This window comes from Gobius niger, assembly GCF_951799975.1.
Source record: "Gobius niger genome assembly, chromosome: 11".
Lineage (NCBI taxonomy): Eukaryota > Metazoa > Chordata > Actinopteri > Gobiiformes > Gobiidae > Gobius > Gobius niger.
The window spans coordinates 934,446-951,084 of NC_136862.1; the positions used below are offsets into that span (position 1 = coordinate 934,446).

A 16,639-nucleotide genomic window follows, 5' to 3' on the forward strand; every position below is an offset into this window, starting at 1 on the left:
GTTTACGTCGCCATGTGCCGTTTGTCTAACCCTTGTGTCATCCTCATCCTTCACCGCCTGCACATTCACAGTGATTTAACCTGTGGCTCCATCGCTCTCCGGTCCTCTAGACCAGTGGTTCTCAACCTTTTGGAGCCGCGACCCCCATTATGAGGTAAAGAGGTTCGTGACCCCCCGCCCACATAATTCTTAAAAAATATTGAAAAAAACAAATGGCTGAAATAAAATTCATCAAACTACGAACAAATAATGGCCCTCTGGTAAAATAGCAAACACATGCTACAATAAAACATTAGATTAAATAATGAAAATATGTATATTTTATCTAAATGATCTGGCGCCCCCACAAATTTGTCTCCCGACCCCCAGGTTGAGAACTACTGCTCTATACACTGCGTTCCAAACTATTATGCAAAGCGTGTTTTTGTGTCAAAAAGGTAAAAAAAACAATAATAATAATGAAACTCATGGATGGGGTCGTGTCAAAGGGCTCTATGAATCACTGACATTAAACTCTGGGATGATCAGTTTCAGGTTAAGGGAAAAACTGCTGAAAAAGGATATTCCACTTTATTAAGCAGATCGTCATTTTCATTATGGGAAAGAAAAAGGATCTCTGCTGATGAAAAGTGTGAAATAGTTGAATGTCTTGGTCTCGGTGTGAAAACCTTCGATATTTCATGAAAGATGAAGCGTAATCATCGAACTGATCAGAGATTTGTGGCTGATTCAGACACACTCGGGTTTGTGCAGATAAAGGCACAATGAGGACGGTTTCTGCCAGACAAACACATCAGATTAAGAGAACAGCTGCTACAAAGCTGGAGTCTCCCGAACATGAAGGTGTCGGACCCTCCAGAGGCTGCAGTTGTGCATAAACCTTCTCTCCGGCCTCCCCTAAACGGTTCATTGAAGCTGAAGCAGAAACGGCTGCAGTGGCTCAGAAATACATGAGACTCATTTTCAAACAGTCTTGTTCACTGATGAGGCCGTGTGACCCTGGATGGTCAGATGGATGGAGGAGAATGGCCACCATGTCCCAACAAGGCTGTGACGTCAGTAAGGAGGGGGCGGAGTCATGTTTTAGGATCCCTGAAGGTGTGAAAATGACCTCTTTCTGACTGACCACTGTCTTCATCTTCATCATGACATCGCCCCATGTCCTGCTGTAAAGAAAACCTCTGCATCACTGGCTGCTCTGGGCATAAAAGGAGAGAAACTCATGATGTGGACCCCCTCCTCCCCTGACCTCAGCCCTATTGAGAACCTTTGGAGCCTCAAGTAAAACTTCTATGAGGGTGGGAGGCAGTTTTCATCCAAACAGCAGCTCTGGGAGGTTATTCTAACATCCTGCAAAGAAATCCAAGCAGAAACTGTCCAAAAACTCACAAGTTTCATGGATTTAAGAATTTTGAAGCTGCTTCACACAAGGGCTCCTATGGTCAAATATATGTTAAGATGTTTTTGATTGGAATATCTTTTGATTTCAGTAAATATGACCTCCTAATGCTACAAATTCAACAAATGACCATTTTCAGTTAATTACAAGCTTTAAAATGTATTGAAACGATGAGTTACAGAATCATCTGGAACAGGAGATTTTGAGGTTTTCACTATATTTGTTTTTGAAATAAATAAATCAGAGAAAAATGTCATTTGCATAATCATTTGGAACGCGGTGTAAAGGGTGTGAGGATCGCTCTCCTGTCCCCTGTGAGGCGTGTGAGGCGTACCTGTCCCCTGTGAGGCGTGTGAGGCGTGTGAGGCGTACCTGTCCCCTGTGAGGCGTACCTGTCCCCTGTGAGGCGTGTGAGGCCTGTGAGGCGTGTGAGGCGTACCTGTCCCCTGTGAGGCGTGTGAGGCGTACCTGTCCCCTGTGAGGCGTGTGAGGCGTGTGAGGCGTACCTGTCGCTCCAGGGCCCGCTCCACTCCTTCTCGCCCCAGGGGTTCCTCATGCGGATCATGTGCAGCTTCTCGGACTTGAAGAAGGCGAGCAGCCCGTGGCCCAGGCGCACCTTCTTCACGTCCGTCACGGCGTAGGCGTGGCCTTTGACCAGGCCGCAGTCCAGCCGCGCCTCCATGTCCTCGATGCAGGTGGCCTGGAGGTCACAGAGAGAGAAGACCTCCAGAACTGAGCGCGTCTGAGGAGCTGCGTGTGAGGCGTACCCGGATGGAGCAGCTGATGAGGCCGTCGCGGTTGTGGACCTTCAGGACCCTCTCGAACAGCTGGTTCCTCGCCGCCTCGTCCGTCGCCATCTGCCCCTCCAGCAGGTCCACGGGCTCCGACACGCCGCCCGTGAAGTCCACCAGGGCGTCCGCCGTGTTCCCGCCGTCCAGCGCCTCGTAGCAGCCGTACACTCTGGAACGAAACATCAGGTCATCAAGAGACGGGACGAGAAGAAACCAGAGCCTCCAACACTCTGGGACATCACGTCATCATGAAACAGGACGAGAAGAACCAGAGCCTCCACCCCTACCATACACAGCCAACAGGAAGTGGTCTTTACCCTACACAGGAAGTGGTCTTTACCCTACACAGGAAGTGGTCTTTACCCTACACAGCCAACAGGAAGTGGTCTTTACCCTACACAGCCAACAGGAAGTGGTCTTTACTCTACACAGCCAACAGGAAGTGGTCTTTACTCTACACAGGAAGTGGTCTTTACCCTACACAGGAAGTGGTCTTTACCCTACACAGGAAGTGGTCTTTACCCTTCACAGGAAGTGGTCTTTACCCTACACAGGAAGTGGTCTTTACTCTACACAGGAAGTGGTCTTTACTCTACACAGGAAGTAGTCTTTACTCTACACAGGAAGTAGTCTTTACTCTACACAGGAAGTAGTCTTTACTCTACAAAGGAAGTGGTCTTTACCCTACACAGGAAGTGGTCTTTACTTTACACAGGAAGTGGTCTTTACTCTACACAGGAAGTAGTCTTTACTCTACACAGGAAGTGGTCTTTACTCTACACAGGAAGTGGTCTTTACCCTACACAGGAAGTGGTCTTTACTCTACACAGGAAGTGGTCTTTACCCTACACAGGAAGTGGTCTTTCCCTACACAGGAAGTGGTCTTTACCCTACACAGGAAGTGGTCTTTACCCTACACAGGAAGTGGTCTTTACTCTACACAGGAAGTGGTCTTTCCCTTCACAGGAAGTGGTCTTTACCCTGCACAGCCAACAGGAAGTGGTATTTCCCTACACAGGAAGTGGTCTTTCTTTTCACAGGAAGTGGTCTTTCCCTACACAGGAAGTGGTCTTTCTTTTCACAGGAAGTGGTCTTTACCCTACACAGGAAGTGGTCTTTACTCTACACAGGAAGTGGTCTTTCCCTACACAGGAAGTGGTCTTTCCCTACACAGGAAGTGGTCTTTCCCTACACAGGAAGTGGTCTTTCCTTTCACAGGAAGTGGTCTTTACCCTACACAGGAAGTGGTCTTTACTCTACACAGGAAGTGGTCTTTACTCTACACAGGAAGTGGTCTTTACTCTACACAGGAAGTGGTCTTTACCCTACACAGGAAGTGGTCTTTACCCTACACAGGAAGTGGTCTTTCCCTACACAGGAAGTGGTCTTTACCCTACACAGGAAGTGGTCTTTACCCTACACAGGAAGTGGTCTTTACTCTACACAGGAAGTGGTCTTTCCCTTCACAGGAAGTGGTCTTTCCCTACACAGGAAGTGGTCTTTCCCTACACAGGAAGTGGTCTTTCCCTACACAGGAAGTGGTCTTTCCTTTCACAGGAAGTGGTCTTTACCCTACACAGGAAGTGGTCTTTCCCTTCACAGGAAGCGGTCATTCCCTTCACAGGAAGTGGTCTTTCCCTACACAGGAAGTGTGCCCTGAAACAAGCCCCGCCCCTCCCTCCACAGCTGGACACTGACTTGGCGTAGGCCTTCTCCACCAGCGCGCTCCAGAACTCGTTGCTGTCGTTGGAGTGGCAGTAGACCAGCTGGTTGTCCACGGTGGGGAGTCGGTCGTCGATCACCACGTCCACCCACTCCCCGAACCGCCAGAACCGGAAGTGGAAGATCCCGGCGTACGAGTCCGGCTTCTCCGAGTCCCACTCCTGCTCCTTCCAGTCCGGGATCACCTGGAACAGTCAGGGAGCAAACATCTGTCCGACCCAGCGGTTTCACTTCCTGGTTTTATCACAAACTCCTCCCACCACCTCCTCTTGCTCCCCTTCACTGTGCAGCTGCTTCCATAATGACCCTGGTTTGTTACCTTCTGCCACAGCGACTCCCGCGACGCCAGGCTGGAACACGCCGCCACGAACCAGCAGTTCCCCAGCTGCCCCTGGTGGAGGTCATGGGCGCTGCAGCCGTCCACGAACAGGTGCGGGTCGTCGCAGAGCTCCTGCAGAGGCAGAGCGAGAGGCGGAGTCAGAGCGAGAGGCGGAGTCAGAGCGAGAGGCGGAGTCAGAGCTCCTGCAGAGGCAGAGCGGGAGGCGGAGTCAGAGCGAGAGGCGGAGTCAGAGCGAGAGGCGGAGTCAGAGCGAGAGGCGGAGTCAGAGCGAGAGGCGGAGTCAGAGCGAGAGGCGGAGTCAGAGCGAGAGGCGGAGTCAGAGCGAGAGGCGGAGTCAGAGCGAGAGCCGGAGTCAGAGCCAGAGGCGGAGTCAGAGCGAGAGGCGGAGTCAGAGCGAGAGGCGGAGTCAGAGGGAGAGGCGGAGTCAGAGCGAGAGGCGGAGTCAGAGCGAGAGGCGGAGTCAGAGCGAGAGGCGGAGTCAGAGCGAGAGGCGGAGTCAGAGCGAGAGGAGGAGTCAGAGCGAGAGGCGGAGTCAGAGCGAGAGGCGGAGTCAGAGCGAGAGGCGGAGTCAGAGCGAGAGGCGGAGTCAGAGCGAGAGGCGGAGTCAGAGCGAGAGGCGGAGTCAGAGCGAGAGGCGGAGTCAGAGCGAGAGGCGGAGTCAGAGCGAGAGTCAGAGCGAGAGGCGGAGTCAGAGCGAGAGAAGGAGTCAGAGCGAGAGGCGGAGTCAGAGCGAGAGGCGGAGTCAGAGCGAGAGGCGGAGTCAGAGCGAGAGGCAGAGCGAGAGGCGGAGTCAGAGCGAGAGGCGGAGTCAGAGCGAGAGGCGGAGTCAGAGCGAGAGGCAGAGCGAGAGGAGGAGTCAGAGCGAGAGGCGGAGTCAGAGCGAGAGGAGGAGTCAGAGCGAGAGGCGGAGTCAGAGCGAGAGGCGGAGTCAGAGCGAGAGGCGGAGTCAGAGCGAGAGGCGGAGTCACCACACTGCGCCTTTAAATCAGGAGCGTTTATGTGGAAACCGGAGTGGCATCGCAGGAGAGAGAGGAGAGAGTACAGCAGGAGTAGCCGGTGAGTACAGGAGTAGTAGTCGGTGAGTAGTCGGTGAGTAAAGGAGGAGTAGTTGGTGAGTAAAGGAGGAGTAGTCGGTGAGTAAAGGAGGAGTAGTCGGTGAGTAAAGGAGGAGTAGTTGGTGAGTAAAGCAGGAGTAGTCGGTGAGTACAGGAGTAGTAGTCGGTGAGTAGTCGGTGAGTAAAGGAGGAGTAGTCGGTGAGTAAAGGAGGAGTAGTCGGTGAGTAAAGGAGGAGTAGTTGGTGAGTAAAGCAGGAGTAGCCGGTGAGTAAAGCAGGAGTAGTCGGTGAGTAGTCGGTGAGTAAAGCAGGAGTAGTCGGTGAGTAGTCGGTGAGTAAAGGAGGAGTAGTTGGTGAGTAAAGGAGGAGTAGCCGGTGAGTAGTCGGTGAGTAAAGGAGGAGTAGTTGGTGAGTAAAGCAGGAGTAGTCGGTGAGTAAAGCAGGAGTAGTTGGTGAGTAAAGCAGGAGTAGTCGGTGAGTAGTCGGTGAGTAAAGGAGGAGTAGTTGGTGAGTAAAGCAGGAGTAGTCGGTGAGTAAAGCAGGAGTAGTCGGTGAGTAGTCGGTGAGTAAAGGAGGAGTAGTTGGTGAGTAAAGGAGGAGTAGCCGGTGAGTAAAGCAGGAGTAGCCGGTGAGTACAGCAGGAGTAGTCGGTGAGTAAAGCAGGAGTAGCCGGTGAGTACAGCAGGAGTAGTCGGTGAGTAAAGCAGGAGTAGGCGGTGAGTAGTCGGTGAGTACAGCAGGAGTAGCCGGTGAGTACAGCAGGAGTAGCCGGTGAGTAAAGCAGGAGTAGGCGGTGAGTAGTCGGTGAGTACAGCAGGAGTAGCCGGTGAGTAAAGCAGGAGTAGTCGGTGAGTAGTCGGTGAGTAAAGCAGGAGTAGCCGGTGAGTACAGCAGGAGTAGCCTCTCGTACCCGCGGGCGCTTCCAGACCACCCGGCCGATGCGGTTGCCGTGGAGGAACAGCGATCCGTCCACGGCGGGAAAACGCGGGTCCTCGAACAGCAGCTCGCTCTGCAGACACTGCCTCTTCAGGGCGGCGTACGCCTGGCCCTCGAAGGCCTTCACGGAGGAGAACATCCTCTCCACCTGCGGGGACAGGAGGGTACTGCAGGAGTACTACTACTGCATACATGTACTACTACTGCATACATGTACTACTACTGCAGACAGAGGACACTGATACTACTGTAATACTACTACAGAGTCTGGCCCTCGAACGCCTTCACGGAGGAGAACATCCTCTCCACCTGCAGGGACAAGAGGGTACTGCAGTACTACTACTACTACTGCATACGTGTACTACTACTGCAGACAGAGGACACTGATACTACTGTAATACTACTGTAATACTACTACAGAGCCTGGCCCTCGAACGCCTTCACGGAGGAGAACATCCTCTCCACCTGCAGGACAGGAGGGTACTGCAGTACTACTACTACTGCATACATGTACTACTACTGCATATGTATACTACGACTGCAGACAGAGGACACTGATACTACTACTGTAATACTACTGTAATACTACTGTAATACTGCTGTAATACTGCTGTAATACTACTGCAGAGTCTGGCCCTCAAACGCCTTCACGGAGGAGAACATCCTCTCCACCTGCAGGGACAAGAGGGTACTGCAGTACTACTACTACTACTGCATACATATACTTCTACTGCATACATGTACTACTACTGCAGACAGAGGACACTGATACTACTACTGTAATACTACTGCAGAGTCTGGCCCTCGAACGCCTTCACGGAGGAGAACATCCTCTCCACCTGCGGGGACAAGAGGGTACTGCAGGAGTACTACTACTGCATACGTGTACTACTACTGCATACATATACTTCTACTGCAGACATATACTACTACTGTAATACTACTGCAGAGTCTGGCCCTCGAAGGCCTTCACGGAGGAGAACATCCTCTCCACCTGCAGGGACAGGAGGGTACTGCACTACTACTACTACTACTACTACTACTGCTACTACTACTACTACTACTACTACTACTACTACTACTACTACTACTACTTGTTTTCATCACTGTTTTGATGCTTCTCTTCTCAAGAAGCTTTAGATTTGGGTAAAACTGAACTGGGGAAAACTTGCTCGGGTGGGGGCGGGGCTTAAGAGGTTAAAAAGAGCCGGTCTTTGAGCCCAGACTCGGCTCTTTGTAAAGAGCCACGAATCTCTGTCTGAGCCCTGTACGGTTTAGGAGAGAGGGGGGGAGGGGGAGAGGGGGGGGAGAGGGGGAGAGAGGGGGAGGGAGGGGGAGAGGGGGGAGAGAGGGGGGAGAGAGGGGAGGGGGGGGAGAGAGGAGGGGGGGAGGGGCTGTTGGACGCTGAAGGCGACAGATGGCGGCGAGTACGAACTCGTGACTCAGAGGGAAAACCCGCTGTCGTCTCGGAGCTTCACCTGCTGCGACTCCACAGACGGAGGATCAGAGAAAAACTGATTTACTCAGGATTTACACCAAACGCTGCCGGAAAACGACATTAAAAAGTCTGTTTGCTTTGGGGGGCGGGGCCTCGGTCCGGGGGGGGGGGCGGGGCCTCGGTCCGGGGGGCGTCGTCATCAGCACCGAGAAAAGAAACGTCTTCGATGGCGTTCGTACGAAGCAGCTTTAAATTAAATACGTTCAGAATTTCTTTTTTCCAGGTGGATTATTTTTCAGTTTTCTGAATAAAAACTGTTTTCCAATTTTTTTTTACTTTTCCAAGTTAATCACTTAATTCGGAAAACACATTTCTTTTCTTTTTTTATTTTCGGAAAATGGAAAAAAAATATCTCGTAATTACGTCATTATTTTTCCTAATCCAGTTCCGAATTTTTTTTTTGGGAAAATGTATTTTTCTTTGTGTTTCCCACTAAAGTCTCCAGGGAAACATTAAAGACTCTTTTTCCCTAAATTATTCCGTTTCACACATTTCCTGTCATTGCAGATGAGCCTGATGTTGTATCTTCCACAGTATTGTCCTGTTTTATATATATATATATATATATATATATATATATATATATATTATATACAGTATATATATTTATATATTTTATATCAGACACTGAACTGTCCTCAGCCCTAAACCTGAGCCTGCTTAGTTTAGAAAAGTACAAAGATTCGACTGTATTTCCACTTTTTTAGAGTTTTCAACCTGACCTTTGACCTTTGACCTTTGATCTGTGGAATAAAATCATCTTCAAAATCATTTAAAACATCCTGAGGGCCAGAGCTTCTGTGCTGGAGGGCCGGGTTTGGCCCTCGGGCCTGACGTTGCCCCCCCTGTTCTAAACACCCAGGACTTTGTGGAGACAAAGTTTACACAGTAAAAACTGAGTAAACGGACGAAAGGTTAAAGTCAGAGCCGGTTCATCAGTGAATCATGAATACAGATGTTATTACAGATGTTCCTTCACAGTCTGGTTCAGCCTGACAGTGCGGATGAAGGACCTATCCACTGAGAGAGCTGCTCAGCTCCTCTACAGTCAGTGCAGTGGGTGGAGCTGTTCAGTCTAATGAAGGACCTCAGTCTAATGAAGGACCTCAGTCTAATAACGCCTCAGCAGCGCCCCCTCTGGCCCTCACACAGATACTCGAGTACCGGGCTGAGTACTGGAGTAATGAGCCCAGAGGACGTGGACGATCGAGACTCAGGACGGAAAACAAAACGACTCAAACTGATCCGAGTCTGAAACTGAAACCGCACGTCTCTGTGAACCGGCCTGTCCTCGTTTGAAAGCTAAGAACCTCCAGAGGCTCTGAGGGACTTTCCCGACTCTGATCTTTGTATAAACAACACACTTCAAACCAGAACAGTTCATCCATGAGGTGCTCCGGCCCTATTGTGCATGTTTTGGACATGTGTAATGAAGGAGGAAGAGCCTGGGATCAGCAGCAGGGGAGGGAGGGGGGAGGGGGGAGGGAGGGAGGGGGGGGCTGTCCCGCTCTGCAGCACGAGCCCCGGCCCTGACCACAAACACCCCCCCCCCCCCCCCCCTCCTCACACCTGACGCTTCACCGCCTCACTGAAGCACAGGCTCGACAACAATAATCCGGGAGGTGTCGCGCGCCTCGTGGCTTCAGCCAATGGACCGCGCGCGCGACACGTCCCTCCTGTTACCGGGGAAACTCCGCGCCTTAAACCGATCGCACCGAATCAAAGCCGCGCCTCAGCGGCTAATCAACGCGCCGCATCCCCCCCCCCCGCCCAGACCCCCATCCTCACCGCGCGCAGACATCCGTGCACCGGCGGCAGCAGCTGGAGCAGAGGAGGAGGAGGAGGAGGAGGAGGAGGAGGAGGCACCGCTGCGCCTCTGGAGGTCTCACACCGCGCCGCCGCCGCCGCTCCTCCGCGCGGAGCCGGGCCGAGCGTCACGAGCCGCGTCCCGGTCCCTCATCACAAACACGAGCCTCATCCCGAAAATCCTCCTCCTCCTCCTCCTCCTCCTCCTCCTCCTCCTCCCGTGAACACAAATGTCCGCTCTGCTCCTCCGCGCCGCCGCCGCCGCCGCCGCTGCGTCCACGTCCGCGCTTCACGTCCGCGCCCGCGCTTACCTGAAGGAGCGAGGCCTCTCTCCCGTGGGCACGAGCCGTCCGTGGGTCCCTCTCTCCCGGTCCCCGGTCTCTCCAGGATGGGGGAGTCCTCCGCTCGGTCTCCGCTGCTCCTCCGCTGGCGGGCGCCTCTCTCCTCCACAGCGCGGCAGCGGCAACGGCGGCAGGAGCGGCAGGAGCGGCGGATTTTCACAATAAGAGCGCGGTGGGAAAACGGGCAGTGCGGTGTTTATTCTGAAAGAGCCCGGGGGTTTGTGGAGATAAAGTCTGTCCTGGAAAAGTCTTTATTGTTTTATGGTCACGTGGTCTCAGGTCAAACATGCTAAACATACAAAGGGGCGGGGCCACGAGGAGCGACGCACCTTTACAATCAGACTTACAGAAACACACACTTTTAAAGGAACTGAAGCGTTTGTTTTTGTGTTGAGGATCATCACATGTTACATCCGGGCCCTGGACACCCCCCCCCCCCCCCCCCCTCCCCCTCCTCTGTGGCAGATTTAGTTTTTCCTTAGAGGCTGAACTTTCATAATAAAGTCTGCACATCAGTCTCTACATTAACCTCTTAACTCCCGCCTGAACCCAGAGCTTTTCCTCCAGTTCAGCTTTACCCAAATCCTGTAGGCCTGTGTAACGCCTCATTTGAAAGCTAAGATCTACAAAGCTCATGTAAATGGGTCCCAAACATAGACTGTAAAAAATAATGGACGTCTCCTGCTCACTCCTCCCCGTTAACCATAATGACCACGGTCCAGGGGGAGGTCATGGAGGATTTACAGACTCCGCCTCCCCAGCCCAAAAAGGGCATAAGGGCGGGATCTTCACTGTAGACTCCGCCCTTGCGTGACGTGTAGCTCGCGCTGCTCCAATGCTAACAGTCCGACCCTCATTAAGGACCAGATTTCTAAAATTCTTCTTACGAAAACCAGCCTGGTTTCATAAATTGTGACCCAGCGTGATCTCAGGAGGAAGATCAGCCTAGTCTAGTGTTGAAAAAACTGAAACCAGGCGTTAAAAGTTGTTTTTAAAGGGGGGGTATTCTGCAAAATGGACTTTTTCCAGCTTTCCATCCTGTTATTCTGTCACTCCCTCATTAAAAACATGGCTGAAGTGTTGCCTTGGCACATTCACGTATTTCTGAGTAATCTGTAAAAACTCTGATGGCGGCCATTTTAGGGATAGGTTTGCCTGAGTCCTCCTAGGAACGCCCCCACCTCCTGGAGACGCCTCCGAGCTTTGTAACCAACCACTGCTCCTCAGCAGAACCCCCTCCCCACTGATGCCACAGACAGCGTGTGGAGGGGGCGTGTCTAAAGGCTCAGAGGTTCTTAAAGAGACAGAGGCCTATTTCAAGACATTCACTACAGCCATTTTGAGAGAGACATTTTATACAAGGCAGTTATTCTAATTTACTGCATTTACAGACCAACAGAAGGTTTGTCATTGTAGTGAGATATAGACTGGTGCTATGGGACTGAAAAAAGCAGAACACGCCCTCTTTAAAGCAGAACACCCCCTCTTTAAAGCAGAACACCCCCTCTCTAAAGCAGAACACCCCCTCTTTAAAGCAGAACACCCCCTCTTTAAGGTGTCTAAACTCCAATGCTTTTCAATGGGGGCCTAGTGGTGATATGGAGGTACTACAGCAATGGCGGCCCCCAGTGTCGTGGTCATAAAGCAGAGCAGCCAGCGCCCATTGGTCCCAAAGCCCTGACACTTTACAACCACTGATGTAAAACATTGGCATTTGCAGAAAATCGTTCTTTACTTTAGGTTTCGGTGTTTTGGTGATGCTGAACATTGTTTTCGTCTCAGTTGTGTCGCTGTTTTCTCACCTTTTTTCCAGAAGCTTTTGGATTGGGGTAAAGCCAAACTGGAGAAAATGTGCTCGGTTCAGGTGGGAGTTAAGGGGTTAAAGGAACTAAAGTTAAAGTGCATTTAAACGTCCTCCTCCAGCTGTTCTGACCCCGAGGCAACACCAGGCCAGCTCGGAGACATAGTCCCACCAGCGTGTCCTGGGTCCACGAGGCCTTGTCCCACTAGGACATGCCTGGAACACCTCCCGCGGGAGGCGACCAGGAGGTATCCGGAACAGATGCCCGAGCCACCTCAGCTGTGAAGGAGCAGCGACTCTACTCCGAGCTCCTCCCCCCATGTCGGCCGCTTGTATCTGCGACCTCGTCCTCTCATGTTTGGTGTGTTTGAGATGAGCCAGACGGAGCAGTTTTACAGCGACTGCAGACTCTCGGTGTCGGTTAGATTTCTGTTCTTGCTCCAGAGGCTCTGACGTCACGGGGAAAGATCTGAGACCCCGACGAGAGCAGCCGACTGGATCAGCCGCTGCATCTCTCCAGAGGAACTGCAGCGGCTCCACGGCCCAGTGCATGATGGGAAAACACCCACCTGTCCTCACGCTCAGGTGATTGGATACGAGTCTGTGTGATCACAAACGTGCTCCTCCCCCTCCTCTCTCCTCTTTAGATCTAAACAAATAAACTATGACTGAAACTATTAAAGTTCTGCATCGCCCCTAAAATAGAGCTCATGTTTGATGCTTTTCAGAACAAACTCATGATTTAAAAGGACGTGTTTTATCACAAACTTGAACGAATGGGAAAGTTTCCTCTGATGAAGAATGACGTCTCTGGAGTAAAGGAAACAGAGCAGGAGGTGAAGGACTTTTATTTAGGATAAACTTTAAATGAACGATATCTGAACGAGACGCTGCTGATCTGAGGCTCTCGTTGTTCTGCATGTGGAGGGTCAGACGGGCTTCAGACTTTTTGTCTCCGCCCCCGTTGCGCCGGCTACTCTCGATCATCCAGGCGAGACACAATGGCATCTCAAACACACCTGATGATCTGAGGGTCACATGACCAGAGGAGGCGGGAACGCAGATCGATCAGTAAATCTGTCGCTAAAAACAAAGTAAAACTTTTCACTTTATAAAAGTCATTTTGTCATTTCTGAGAAAATCAACATGAAGCGAAAACTGTTCCAAACTTCAGCGTCTCCTCTGGACACAGTTCAAAAACATCTTTGTGAAACGACTTTCAGAAACTGCCTTCGTCCTGTAGATCAGTATCAGCGCCCCCTACAGGAAGTCTTCAGTAAAGACTTTACCGGGTTTAAATATTATACTTTTGTGTTTGTGATAAACTCTGGTGGCGACGTCACGGTTCCCAAAGTTTAAAGCTGGTTTGTTTTTCCTCTTTTATCACATTTGTTCCTGTTTTATTTTGAAAGGCCTGAGAGGAAGTGCAGGTGTTTCAGTGAAAACATGTACAACATCCAGAGGAAAGTGGAGAGACTTTTACACAGGGCTGAGCATTTATAACAAATACATAGATATAACATATATATAACTTATATATAACTTATATATATATATATATATCCCATGGTCTGGGTGAATACTGGATTCTGATTGGCTGGTGCATTATTTTGGTGTAACCGCACACGTAGTCCGGTAGTTAAATCACTGGGATGTCACTCCGCTGTGGCGTCGCCATAGCAACGCCTGACACAGCTGAATCAGATAAAGGCGTAATCAGTGACTGACAGGAACGTGTGAGATGGATTTAGTGTTTGCTAAATGTTTGTAGAGGAGAGTGAGCAGCTAGGTTAGCTACTGTTAATAACATATGAGCTTTACATTTCTATTGGAAACGGTTAAGGCTATTCATCATTTTCAGACGTACATAAAATGATCCTGCATTGAAGCATCTTTGTCTGGATTAGTAAAGTCAAACATGTTAGTTTGAGTTGGGGGGGCCCAGGTGTGAGCGACTCCACCGCAGCTGTTTCCATAAACAGTTGAGCTGGTTGAGCTAGCTAGCTTTAGCTTCAGGTTAAACCTTGTAAAAGGTAAATAACTCCTGCCCACGAGTGTCGCATATCGGTGTTTCCTTCCAGGGAAAAGTGTTTCCGGGTTAGTCCTGTTGTGTTGTGATTCTGTGCTGATGTTGTGTCGTTCAAGGCAGCACGGAGGGAAGTGAGTCCAAAAGCAAGAACCCAAAAGGTTCAGCCAGATCCCAAACCTGAAGCTCTGGAAACTGACAAACAAAGGCTCCGAAGCTTGGCCTAAAGAGGAACCAGGAGACAACGAAGCCAGGGTAACAATAACAGAGCAGACCCACCAAGGAGAGAGGACCACAGAGAGGACCACAGAGAGGACCACAGAGAGGACCACAGAGAGGACCACAGAGAGGACCACAGAGAGGACCACAGAGAGGACCACAGAGAGGACCACAGAGAGGACCACAGAGAGGCCCACAGAGAGGACCACAGAGAGGACCACAGAGAGGACCACAGAGAGGACCACAGAGAGGCCCACAGAGAGGACCACAGAGAGGCCCACAGAGAGGCCTACAGAGAGGCCTACAGAGAGGACCACAGAGAGGCCCACAGAGAGGACCACAGAGAGGACCATAGAGAGGCCTACAGAGAGGACCACAGAGAGGACCACAGAGAGGACCACAGAGAGGACCACAGAGAGAGGACCACAGAGAGAGGACCATAGAGAGGACCACAGAGAGGACCACAGAGAGAGGACCACAGAGAGGACCACAGAGAGGACCACAGAGAGGACCACAGAGAGGACCACAGAGAGGACCACAGAGAGAGGACCACAGAGAGAGGACCATAGAGAGGACCACAGAGAGGACCACAGAGAGAGGACCACAGAGAGGACCACAGAGAGGACCACAGAGAGGACCACAGAGAGGACCACAGAGAGGCCCACAGAGAGGCCTACAGAGAGGACCACAGAGAGGACCACAGAGAGGCCTACAGAGAGGACCACAGAGAGGCCCACAGAGAGGCCTACAGAGAGGACCACAGAGAGGACCACAGAGAGGACCACAGAGAGAGGACCACAGAGAGGACCACAGAGAGGACCACAGAGAGGACCATAGAGAGGACCACAGAGAGGACCACAGAGAGGACCACAGAGAGGCCCACAGAGAGGCCTACAGAGAGGCCTACAGAGAGGACCACAGAGAGGCCCACAGAGAGGACCACAGAGAGAGGACCACAGAGAGGACCACAGAGAGGACCACAGAGAGGACCATAGAGAGGCCTACAGAGAGGACCACAGAGAGGACCACAGAGAGGCCCACAGAGAGGCCTACAGAGAGGACCACAGAGAGGACCACAGAGAGAGGACCACAGAGAGAGGACCATAGAGAGGACCACAGAGAGGACCACAGAGAGAGGACCACAGAGAGGACCACAGAGAGGACCACAGAGAGGACCACAGAGAGAGGACCACAGAGAGGACCATAGAGAGGACCACAGAGAGAGGACCACAGAGAGGACCACAGAGAGGACCACAGAGAGAGGACCATAGAGAGGACCACAGAGAGAGGACCATAGAGAGGACCACAGAGAGGACCATAGAGAGAGGACCATAGAGAGGACCATAGAGAGGACCACAGAGAGAGGACCACAGAGAGAGGACCATAGAGAGGACCACAGAGAGGACCACAGAGAGAGGACCACAGAGAGGACCACAGAGAGGACCACAGAGAGGACCACAGAGAGAGGACCACAGAGAGGACCATAGAGAGGACCACAGAGAGAGGACCACAGAGAGGACCACAGAGAGGACCACAGAGAGAGGACCATAGAGAGGACCACAGAGAGAGGACCATAGAGAGGACCACAGAGAGGACCATAGAGAGAGGACCATAGAGAGGACCATAGAGAGGACCACAGAGAGAGGACCATAGAGAGAGGACCATAGAGAGGACCATAGAGAGGACCATAGAGAGGACCATAGAGAGAGGACCATAGAGAGGACCATAGAGAGAGGACCACAGAGAGGACCATAGAGAGAGGACCACAGAGAGGACCATAGAGAGGACCACAGAGAGGACCATAGAGAGAGGACCACAGAGAGGACCATAGAGAGGACCACAGAGAGAGGACCACAGAGAGGACCATAGAGAGGACCATAGAGAGAGGACCACAGAGAGGACCACAGAGAGGACCATAGAGAGGACCATAGAGAGAGGACCACAGAGAGAGGACCACAGAGAGGACCATAGAGAGGACCATAGAGAGGACCATAGAGAGGACCACAGAGAGGACCATAGAGAGGACCATAGAGAGAGGACCATAGAGAGAGGACCATAGAGAGAGGACCATAGAGAGAGGACCACAGAGAGGACCATAGAGAGGACCATAGAGAGAGGACCATAGAGAGGACCACAGAGAGAGGACCACAGAGAGGACCATAGAGAGGACCATAGAGAGGACCATAGAGAGGACCATAGAGAGGACCATAGAGAGAGGACCATAGAGAGGACCATAGAGAGAGGACCACAGAGAGGACCACAGAGAGGACCACAGAGAGGACCATAGAGAGGACCATAGAGAGAGGACCATAGAGAGAGGACCATAGAGAGGACCATAGAGAGGACCACAGAGAGGACCACAGAGAGAGGACCACAGAGAGGACCACAGAGAGGACCATAGAGAGAGGACCACAGAGAGAGGACCATAGAGAGGACCATAGAGAGAGGACCATAGAGAGGACCATAGAGAGGACCATAGAGAGGACCATAGAGAGAGGACCACAGAGAGGACCACAGAGAGGACCATAGAGAGGACCATAGAGAGAGGACCACAGAGAGGACCACAGAGAGGACCATAGAGAGGACCACAGAGAGAGGACCATAGAGAGGACCATAGAGAGGACCATAGAGAGAGGACCACAGAGAGGACCATAGAGAGGACCATAGAGAGAGGACCATAGAGAGGACCATAGAGAGGACCATAG

General features: G+C 51.6%; 1 protein-coding gene across 4 annotated transcripts in view; it reads right to left on the reverse strand.

Moving 5' to 3' along the window:
- capn5b (calpain 5b) overlaps positions 1-10,026 on the reverse strand; it is a 39,339-nt gene extending 29,313 nt beyond the window's left edge. For 2 of the 4 annotated variants that reach the window (XM_079566503.1, XM_079566502.1), the window contains exons 1-6: positions 9,859-10,025; positions 6,218-6,391; positions 4,232-4,363; positions 3,889-4,097; positions 2,167-2,359; positions 1,906-2,099 (exon numbers count right to left, since the gene is read on the reverse strand). In XM_079566503.1, the coding sequence (XP_079422629.1) occupies positions 1,906-2,099; positions 2,167-2,359; positions 3,889-4,097; positions 4,232-4,363; positions 6,218-6,382 (893 nt within the window). In that variant the 5' untranslated portion in view covers positions 6,383-6,391; positions 9,859-10,025. Of the gene's footprint in view, positions 1-1,905; positions 2,100-2,166; positions 2,360-3,888; positions 4,098-4,231; positions 4,364-6,217; positions 6,392-9,529; positions 9,584-9,858 lie in introns of those variants that run through there. The other 2 variants (XM_079566504.1, XM_079566505.1) reach the window with 2 other exon arrangements.
- Positions 10,027-16,639: the final 6,613 nt, after the last annotated feature.